At 29.3% G+C, this 11,452-nt stretch overlaps 1 protein-coding gene across 5 annotated transcripts in view; it reads right to left on the reverse strand.

The window, feature by feature from the left end:
- LOC117177653 (eukaryotic translation initiation factor 4B-like) overlaps nucleotides 1-3,314 on the reverse strand; it is a 334,613-nt gene extending 331,299 nt beyond the window's left edge. For 3 of the 5 annotated variants that reach the window (XM_033368455.1, XM_033368456.1, XM_033368457.1), the window contains exons 1-2: nucleotides 3,131-3,314; nucleotides 2,803-2,931 (exon numbers count right to left, since the gene is read on the reverse strand). In XM_033368455.1, the coding sequence (XP_033224346.1) occupies nucleotides 2,803-2,931; nucleotides 3,131-3,140 (139 nt within the window). In that variant the 5' untranslated portion in view covers nucleotides 3,141-3,314. The remainder of the gene's footprint in view (nucleotides 1-2,802; nucleotides 2,932-3,130) is intronic. The other 2 variants (XM_033368454.1, XM_033368458.1) reach the window with 1 other exon arrangement.
- Nucleotides 3,315-11,452: the final 8,138 nt, after the last annotated feature.

Here is an 11,452-nt window from a genome sequence, read left to right on the forward strand (position 1 = left end):
CCTGATCACTTCTTCCCCCTCCCTGACGCGCCACTTGACACCGGGCCACGCACGACTGGCTGTAGTGTCCCTCTGGAAATTTCCTCCCCGCCTACTTCACTACCCGCACTGCCAGTACTCTCGCTGCCCACCTCCCGCTCGTCCGTCGGTAACTGTAACCTATCCATACACAAAAGTACTCACTGCCGCCCACAGATGTATCTTAAGGCTGCTGCCGCTTACCGGCCTAAAATTTTCCCCGCTCCTTTGCAAACCTAACCTCACTTTCCCTATTTAGTCAAATCCCCCCCCCCCCAATTACAATGTAAATTAATTTCTATCTTTCCAATGTACCCCTCACAACCGTACTCACCTCCTGGACTTCCACCCTCACACTCCACTCACCCCTTCCACCCAAACTTTGTAACAATAGCTAACAATCCCACAGATGATGAACGATCCAAACATATCGATGTAAAATATCACTTTACTAGAGAAAAGGTTGAACGAAAGCTAATAACCTTGAAATATATTCAAACAGGTGAACAACTAACGGATGTCTTCAAAAAGCCGCTACAAACAATGCAGTTTTTGAAAATCCGGTAACAAATAGGCCTGGAAGAATTGTAACTCAAAGCTTTCATAATACATAAATATTTTATATCGTCTCTTTTATAAAACTGTTCATATTAAATCACCGTCAATCGGATTAGTTTTTAGTAAATATGGGACTTATCCCAATGCGCGTAGCATATGTCTATATTCTCCAAATTAAATTAAAAAAAAAAACAAATTCAGACATTAAAGATGATTATTTTTGAGTGCAAGTGTTGGAATATGAGCAACAATAATTCAGTAATATAAGAATCTCTTTAGAATAGAATGTTATGAGTACATGTACGAACCTAAGAACGAGAATGCGTGAGGTCTGGCAGTGTTTATAAAAACTATATACGAAGTGTAAATTAAACGTGACTGAGACAAAGAACCTTTTCACTTGAGGTTTGAATACGTCTCTCTAGGCTGATCTGGTTAGTTAGTTCTTCGATAGCTCTTAAAGAGTATAGACCTTTGAATAAAAGAATAATTGCTGTGAATAAACGTTGTGTCGTATTGCATTACCTGAATCCCATATATCTAATAAAAACCTTGATATTCATTTTTGAACATTTTGATGAGTTTTCCGACTTTTGGCCACGGAACCAGGTCTTCTGGCCCACTGTGGATAGTCTGATTAGTGTTGAAGAATAATCAGTTTGGGATCCAAGAGCACTTTAGTGTCTATTTTAGATCCTGATAATTTGATGATTGAGTCGTGTATAAAATATTCTCCTTATTCCCAATATATCGGGTGCACATAGCAAATTCCCGGTCGTTTTATTTTCATTTGACATTTTCAATTATTAAATAAAAAATGTCACATTTCTGAAAGTTTTTAAATTTTTTCATAATCATTTAAAGAAGTGTGATATGCACAAATTTGATTAATGCTGTGTGTTGATTTAATTGATAGTTTTCGAGAAAACAATAAAATAGTGTTCTAATGAAATGAATAGTGTTTAAATGAATATGAAAAACTGTTATCAAAACTTGAATAATTTTCAAAGATAACATGTTTTATCCAAACACATAAAATGTCAAATAAAATCAGAACGACCAGGAATTCGCTATATGCACTCGATATATTCGGAATCAGAAAAACATTCTGCACAAGATTCAATCATCAGACCATCAGGACCTAAAATGAAAACTCACCCTCCTCCTCTTCGGATCCCGGGCTTGTCTTGTACATTCCTGATAGACGAAATAACGTAATTTTCTCATTTCCTCGCGTAAAAAATACACCTATATTTGGCCTCTTAAAATATTACACTTAAGGGCATGTGATCCTTAAAAAATTGTAGATTTTACCAGTTTGAGGTTCCCCCGGCTTTTTTTCTTGAATAATAAATATTTTGTCTTAAAAATTTGAGAAATGATAACGAACATGCTATCGGACATCCCCACACACGTTTTTGTGGATTTATTCAAAAAAGTTTTAATTTGGCAAAATGTGATTAATTTGCATAGCGCTTAGGAATTAGTATCGATTTTTTCAGTGTTAGATTCCCCAGCTTTTTTCCTAGGATAAGAAATATGTTGTCTTCAAAACCTAGGAAATGATAGCGAACATGCTAACGGACGTCCCCGCACACTTTTTTGTGATTTTTTATTTTCAAGCAAATTTTGATGTTGCTAACAACGTGTATGTATATTTCGAGGTTATGTGTGTTACCATTCTTCCTAGCGTTACTTACAAACTACACAATATTTTTGGCCAAAAACTTTGGACTTACAAATAAACATAGTAACTAATCTCCCGGAACTAACCTGGTTTGCAGGCAATCAAAAAAGTTTATTTCATAAATAATTTACAAATCATCGTGAAGGCAGAGATGAAAAACGACGTAACCTAAAGATAATGCATATGCATACAATTTTTATTTAACACAATTAATTTTTTTATTATCCCTCAAAAAAGAGTCCGCGAACGTCCGTTATGATCTTTTATAGCATCTCCGAATTCAGTTTTTAAAACTTTTCATTTTTGTGCAAAAAGCCGGGAGAACTGTACCCAATTGACCACATGACGAAGTATCACATGCCATTAATGATTCAAAATTATGCTGGCATTTTATATACAGTTTGGATATCTATATTTCTGCCAGTTGAGATTTACTCGATTCGCTTAAACCCAGCCGCACTTCAAACGTTATAAAAAGGTTAAGAACATGACTAACAAATCACGCGCAAAAAATTATTTGATATTCACCCAGCACTTACCGTGTTCTTCCTCTATATCGTCTGCCCAATTGGTTGATTTTAGGGGTATACTAGGAAGACCGCCGGGAGTATCAGCCAAAAAATCATGAAGAGCTACTGTCTTTCCTTTACTTTTTTTCCCTTTTTTACCTGCAATAGAAAAAAACACTAAAAGATCACATCACGACACTATGATCTCAATATTGAAAGCATGCTGTAAGCACTGCAAAATGTTTGGTTATGTGTGCAATTAAACAATGAAACTGCAACTGACATTGGTTTCTGAAAGTCAAATTAAGTTTTGAAAAGATGAATAATACAAAATTCCAGCACGAGTTGCAAAACTTACCTGAAGACATGATTAGGGTTGGGATTTTGCAATCTAAAGATTAAACTCTCGCTACCGAAGACTAAAATGGGTAGTGTGCAGTTCAGCTTCAGGCCTTCAGTACAGGTTGCTCTAGAGGCCAGACGTGGCTGCAGATATGGGGTGCGTTCACAGAGTAATGGTAACTAGAGTATAGCGCGTACACGAAGGAATAATAAGGAGACCCAACTGCCAGTGGGAAGCCATTTGAAACTGGCAATAGAAACATTGCCGTAATGGTGTATTTACACGCCTGTCGACTGGCCGTCAGCCAGCAGAAAACTAATAAGAGTGAAAGAGATAGAGAGTACTTTTCTTTCAATTTCCCGCTCTCTGTCTCTTTCACTCTTATGACTTTTCGGCTGGCTGGCGACCAGTAAACAGTCGTGTAAATACACCATAAGTGGTAGGCACAATACAGAATGGTCTTAAAATTCCGTGCGCATATGCGCAGTTATCCTCCTCCTGTACATGGAAAAGTGTTCGAGTGAGAAAGTTTGTCAAATTGACGTAAGTTAGAGGTAGTGTTCTTTTGTTGATCAGCATGTTCTTAAGGGTCTGAGAAACTCTGAGAAATTCTCCGCAGGCACTCAGGTAGATGTATTTAAAGCTCCAGGTAGCTCGTTTAAATGTTTTAAATAAATAGTTACATTTTCAGAAAACAAATTTTTTCAACTAAATTGATGCATCACCAACCAAAAAAAAAACTACATTTTTAACAAAGCAGTTCCAATTTCAACCTGAAAAGTTAAAAATAATTAAAATTCTTTGGAATTACTTTAAATTATTGAAATTAATTGAAAATATTTAGAATGTTTTAAAACATCCTAAAATATTTAAAATCCTTCGAAATCTCTTGAAATTTTGCAATACTCTTGAAAATGCCTTGCAATTTTAAAAATACCCTTAAATATTTTAAATGCTTTAAAATCTCATACTAAATTATTAAAATCAATGGAAAGTTCCTTGGAATCTATTAAAATATCCTAAGATATATCAAATCCTTTGAATCTCATATTAAATTACTGTAAGCAATTGTGAATTCCTTGGAACCTTTTAAAATACTCTCAAGTATTTCGAAACCTTCAAAATATTTTGAATCACCATGACATCTTTTCAACATTTATAAGGTACTTTGGAGTTTTTTTTAAACAACCCTACTATAATTGTTAAAATTCTTTGAAATTCCTTTAAATTATAAAAATGAACTGAAAATTCATTGACATCTTTTTAAACATACTCAAATATTTAAGATCCTTTTAAATCTTTTGAAACCTCTTGAAAATTCCTTGAAAATTAAAAAAAAAACCCTAAAGTATTTCAAATCTTTTACAATATGATACTACATGATTGAAATCAATTGAGAATTCCTTGGAATCTGCTCAAATATCCTAATATATCATAAATCTTTCAAAACCTCATATTAAATTACCGTAATCAATTGAAGATTCCTTGCAACATTTTGAAATACTCTCAAATATGTCAATACCTTCAAAAAATTTGACCTACCTTGACACCCATCAAAGATTTCTACCATACCTTGAAATTGTTTTAAATTACTCTGCTAAAATTGTTAAAATTATTTGAAACTCCTTTAAATTATAAAAATAAATTTAAAACTCCTTGACTTCTTTTAAAACATCCTCAAAGATTTAAACTTTTTAAAAATCTTTTGAAATTTTTTGAAATTTTTAAAAGATTCAGATTGAAATTTAGAAAAAAAGAAAAATTTCAAAACGTTAAATATTGTAATTTTGTAGATTAGAGTTTTGAAAATTATATATCAAAATCGATTTCGAAATAGTTAAACTTTAACTCGAGTAATTTCTATCAACACTTTAATTTAATACTTTAACTAATCTACAAACATTAAAATTAACATTTTGAAATTTTTCTGTTTTTTAATTTCAGTCTAAAATAATTTCATTTAGAGATTGCCCAATTGAAAAACGTACGTTTAAATTTTTAACGCTTTCAATTATTCCACGATTATTAATCTTTTATGAATAAACTTTCAATTTTACAATTCAAAATTTGAAGACTTGAATCCCATCGAGTTAAAAATTATTCTTATTGAATAGTTGATAATTTTTGAAAATTAGATTTCCAAAGCTTTGAAGTTTTATTGATCCCATTTTCAAAACTCTAATCTACAAATATTTCAATATTTAATGTTTTGGAACTTTTTTCTTTTTTTAAATTTCAATCTGAAGCTTTACAAAATTTCAACAGATTTTTAAGGATTTTAAATATTTGAGGATGCTTTAAAAGATGTAGAGGAATCTTCAATTTGTTTTTATAATTTAAAGAAATTTCAAAGAAATAAAAAAATTTTAGAAGGGTTATTTTAAAAAATTCAAAAGTACTTTAGAAATCTTTAAAAAAAGTTCTAGATATTTCTAAAGATTTTAAAGGATTTGACGAAATTGAGAAAATTTATAAAGATTACAAGGAATTTGTAATTGATTATGGTAAGTTAATATTTGATTTTTAAGGTTTTGATATATTTCATGGTATTTTTAAAATTTCAATATATTTTCGAGAGTTTCAGAAAATTTAAAGAGATTTCAAAAGATTACAAAAGATTTTAAATATTTAAGGATGTTTTAAAAGATGTCAAGGAATTTTCAACTTATTTTTATTATTTTAAGAAATGTTAGAGAATTACAAAAATTTCAGCATGGTTATTTAAAAAAAATTCAAAAGTACTTTAAAAATCTTTAAAAAAAAGTTTAAGGTGTGTCGAAATATTTTTTTAATATGAAAAATAATAAGATACATATGTTCGTTTTTTATTCTTGCAGTTGATTTTTTCAATTTCTATGAATTTCGCGAGTCACTAAAAAAAATACTGTTTAAGGAAACCGTCTGTAATTAAATCTATTAATGAATACTACGAGTTTACCGCAACATCAATTTTGTAAATGGAAATTTTCAATTAAGTAATTTCGTTTCATGATCAAATATTTTCCAACTGTTTCTAAGCATTATTGATTCAAAAGAAAATTTTAATTGCAAATGGGTTTTCTAATATTATAGGAAATAACTCTGTTCTCAGCATTTTTCTATCGTAGTATACAATTTATAAACTTTTCAAACTTTGAAAGAGGTCAGAAAAATGAAATACACAATGGGCTAAAAATGGCACGAGTTCCCAGAATATACGCGATAAATCACACCTATGGCCACGTTTCACGAGCGTGAACTGGGTGGTATATAGTATTTATTTTTCTCGGAAATTTTTAAGTGTTGATACTTTTGTTTTACCGGATTCTTGAGTCAACGCATTTTTTATGTTTTAAATATTTGCAAAATATTTTTAAATTTTCTTTAAATATATTTTTTTTAATTAAAAAAACAAATAAAAACTTTCCCCGGAATCTTAACCCAAAAATTTTTGATTTCTTAAAACCTTTACAAATTCTGAAAAAGAATGTAAAATTTTATTTCAAATTATTCAGAAATGTGAATTTTCTTTTATCTCTTAAAAGTCTTCTCCATATTAAAATTATTTGTTAAAGTTTCAAAATTATGTTTTTAATAAATTCGAGTTATTCCAATTTTTTAATTGTGAAAAATTATAAAAATTACCTTAAAATTTTCCAGATTTTTTTTTATAATTTCTTTAAATGTTTTAAAAAATTGTAGAATATTCGCTCAAAATTATTTGTTGATAAATTTGACAATTTTCTTAAAAAATCTTGCAATCTTTTTAAATATTCTCTTTAAATTAACTTTAAAAATAAAAAATTTTCTAATGAAACTTAAGAAAACCTTTTTATCCTTTTCAAATCTTCACAATTCTTAACAAGATTTTTCTTTCGAAATCTCAAAAAATCTATATTTCGCTCAACATTTATCGGCCTCACAGCAAATAAAAAACGGAAAACATCCACTAAAATCATATACATGCAGAATGTAACCAGTCAGGCTTTTAAACAAATTAAAAATACTTTGACAATTTTGAAAGATAATGAAAGAATATTCTTCAGATTCATATGAAAATTTAAAAGGATTTTTTGTTTTTTAAAATAAATTGTTAGAGAAAATTTTAAAAGATTTATAAAAATGCTGAGAAAGAATCCAAAATATCTGCGGCAATTTTAAAAATTTTTGAAGACGTAAAAATTTTAAAACAAATTTAGGTGTTGAAGAATAAATATTATATAAAAAAAGAATTCTCATCTATGAAGATTCATTTTTAACTAATAAAAAATAAATAGAATAGTTAAAGTTTGAACTACGAAATTTGACTTGTTGAATACTTCAATTTTAAATCAATAATTGTAAATGAAGAAATTAATTTTTAACCAAATATTTGAATTAAAATTAAATATTAAAAATTAAATATTAAAGTAAAATTAAATATTACATCAATTTATATGAATTTAGGCAATATTGCATACGAAAATTTAAAGAAAAAGATTAAACAACCACCGCCTGGTTCCACTGTTAGCAACCATCATCTAAAAATGACACCAGTCCAAGCATATACGCGATAAATCATATTTACTTTTTCGGAAATTTCTGAGTGATGATACTTTTGTTTACCGGATTCATGAGTCAACGCAGTTTTTAAATGTTTTAAAAAGTTTCAACGTATTTTTCAATTTTCCTTAAAAAATTTTGTTTTTTAAATAAAAAATAAATGACAACTCTCCCCAAAATGTTAGGCCAAAAATTTTTAATTTCTTAAATCCTTTCCAATTTCTGAAATAGAATCCAAAACTTTATTTCAAAATCTTCAGAAATCTAAATTTTCTTTCATCTTTTAAAAATCTTCTCAATATTAAAATTGTCCAGAATCATTTTTAGCAATTTCTTGAAATGTTTTAAAAAAGTTGTAGAATAATCTCTCAAAATTATTTTTTGATAATTTTTACAATTTTCTTTTAAAATCTCGGAATCTCTTTAAGTATTCTCTTCAAATGAACTTTAAAAATAAGAAAAATGTTACATTTTTTAGGAAACTTAAGAAAACTTTTTTATAATATTCAAATCTTTCAAAATTCTTAAAAAGCTTTTTCTTTCGAAATATTGAAAAATCTATATTTCACTCAATATTTGTCGACATCTCAGCAAATAACAAACTGAAAACATCCACTAAAATCATATTCGTACAAAAAGTTTGAAAGGATTTCTTGTTTTTTAAAATAAATTGTTAGAAAAAATTTTAAAAGATTTCTAAAAATGCTGAGAAAGAATCCATAATATCGTCAGCAATTTTTTAATTTTTTAGGACGTAAAAATTGTAAGAAAAATTTGGATATTGAAGTGTTTAAAAATATTTTAGGAGTTTAAAAGATTTCCTAATATTTATTAAATATTTATAAAACGACGAATTTTCTAGAAATAATTAAATATTCTAAAAAAAAGTATCTTTCAATTAAAAAAACCCTGTCATTATTTGCAAGATTACATGATTTTTGCACTTTTTCCACGACATTTAAAAGATGCAATGACCCTGCCAAGTCTTCCAGGTTTTGTGTAAAAGAAATAATTAACTTACGTTATGTCCCATTTGTGTTCTAAATCAACATTCATGCCTTTCGTATAGCCTTTCGACTGAAGTGTACTTTAATAAATTTTTCCGATTTCACCACACAAAAAAAACATTAAACAAATTATTGAAAAAAAATCAGTATTGAAAGATTTTGAATTACATGCTTACAAAATATTTTTAAACTTTAAAGGCTTAATAGAATGAAACAATATTTAAGACAATATTAATATTTAAGACAAGTTTTTAAATTTTTTAAATACTTTTTTAACTTTTAAGAAAAATTCGCTTCCGTTTGAGACATTTAGAAATTTTAAAAGATTCTGAGTGATAAAAAAAATATTTCCGAAAATTTACCAAATATTTTTTAAAAACAACTTACATTTGTAACACAAAAAATCAATTTTATACTAAGATTAATTTTCAAGCATTGAAAAGACAAGTTAAATAGCTCAGTTTATGTACTAAAAGAATGATTAAAATTTAGATTAATAGGCTCCAAAATTAATCTTTAAATACCAAAAAAAAAGTAATTTTTTCAAAATGTTTAATTTTGCATAATTTTAAAAATTCGCTCAAGATCATTCAGATTCTTTTATGTAAACTTTTTAATCAAAGCATCCAAAATTCACCTATCCAGTTTGCGAACTAGAATATAGACCATATATGCGAAATTACCCACTCTGATCTTCTCTACCGACATTGCCAAACTGGAAAAATTCCGCCCTGTTTGACCCATGGACATAGGAAACACGGGACTAAGCATTTTTGCCGACAAACTGTGCATGAAAATATAAACATGTGGGAGCTACCATGTTTGTGGCGGGACATCAAAAGGTGGCGGACCTCCCCCCTCTTTGTATCATCCCCGCAATGGCATGCCTAGTCCCTTGTTTCCTATGCCCATGGTTTGAACGCTCAAGTAGAACCGTCTATCATCAATTTCAGTTCGGAAACTGGCCTGAGTAATTGGGAGCGCTTTATTTTAGTTCGCAAAAGCCTCAGGTTTGAAATTAAAACAATCGTATTACAACTTTTTTCATAAAAGAAAGCATGTATAAATGAGTGTAAAGATTCTCATCAATTTTATTATAATTAAAACAATTTTTTTGAAGAATTCGGCAATTATCGAAGTCAAATCTGAAATATATATGCCCATATATAATTTTGATATAGATATTAAAGTTCCGTTCTTCGGGTTTTTAATACGCTTTTCGTTCTATTTAAACATTAATTTTATAGGCTGCTGAAGTTGTTTTTAATTTCGGAACCGTGATCTTAAAAGGCAAATAGTTTTCATTGCCAATGTTTTTAAATTTTGCCCTACAAGACAATATATAAACTGAAATTCTAAAGAAAAAAAGGTTTTATTTTCTTTATAGATGGCTTACAATGTCCTCTACAATCCCCATAAATATCAAAATGGGATCTATCTTGGTTTTCAAGAAATAATTAGAAATGTACACTGAAACGATGCACGCGAAATGCGTACGTTCTTAATTATTTTTTGACATTTAACAGGGATCCAACTAATGAACCTAACCTAACATTAACGCGTATGACGATTTGTGCTCGATTTCAAAGTTCGTCTTCAATTGTCTTTTAAAATTATTTACAAATAGAAATTTCAATATTGTCCTCGAATTAATGAATCGTTTTTATCAATGCTTATGTTTCAACTTGAAATTACTGGAGTACATTCACCAGTCAACTTCTTTTGTTTGTACTTAAGGGCATGTGATACTTAGAAAATTGTCGATTTTACCAAGTTTAGGTTCCCCCGGTTTTTTTCTAGAATAATAAATATTTTGTCTTGAAAATTTGGGCAATGATAGCGAACATGCTAACGGACGTCCCCATACACTTTTTTTGTAGCTTAATTCAAAAAAGTTTTAATTCAGTAAAATGCGATTAATTTGCATAGCGCTTAGGAAATACTATCGATTTTTTCAGCGTTAGGTTCCCCCGGCTTTTTTCCTAGGATAAGAAATATTTTGCCTTAAAAATCTGGGAAATGATAGCGAACATGCTAACGGACGTCCCCGCACACTTTTTTGTGTGTTTTTTTTTATCAACATTTTGTTGATATTGCTAACAACGTGCGTGCATATTTCGAGGTTATGTGTATTACAATTCACCCGAGCGTTACTTCCAAACTACACAATATTTTTGGTCGAAAACTTTGGACTTACAAACAAACATAGTAACTAATCTCCCGGAACTAACCTTGTTTGCAGCAATCAAAAAAGTTTATTCCCTACCTAAAAGAATCTTTTAGTATATACTAAAAATTCTTTGGGTCAAAGAAGCTCGTTTAAATGGTCTGAAGGCTTTAAAATATCCTTTTCGAAATTGAAATAAGAATACGATCATAAATAACAAGCAGAGAGGCTATCTCACTAGAGTAGCCGACACTCAAGGGTCCTTTGTTAAGCTTTAGGATTAAAATCTAGAAGTAGATTTTTTTTATTTCATAATTAACAGCCTAAGACATAATAATTCGGAATCTACGGGTTTCGATGACTTCAGATATCTAACTTTTTTTTTAATGCTTAAAATTGGAATTAATAGAACGTTTCTCGTAAATGGAATGAGATACGCCAAAAAAGACAACATTTTTGAATTCAACTAGGAAATTGTATATCAGTATATAAGTTATAATTATAAATAATTATAATGAGAAAATTCATCAATTAAAAAAAAGTGTTAATAATTTGAAGAGAAATTTAAAAAGGGGGAGCGGATTAGCCACGACCAACTACTGTAAATAATTCTGCCCGCCCGGTACGTGACGCATACAAAAG

The sequence above is a fragment of the Belonocnema kinseyi genome, chromosome 8, assembly GCF_010883055.1.
Source record: "Belonocnema kinseyi isolate 2016_QV_RU_SX_M_011 chromosome 8, B_treatae_v1, whole genome shotgun sequence".
In the NCBI taxonomy this organism is placed as follows: Eukaryota; Metazoa; Arthropoda; class Insecta; order Hymenoptera; family Cynipidae; genus Belonocnema; species Belonocnema kinseyi.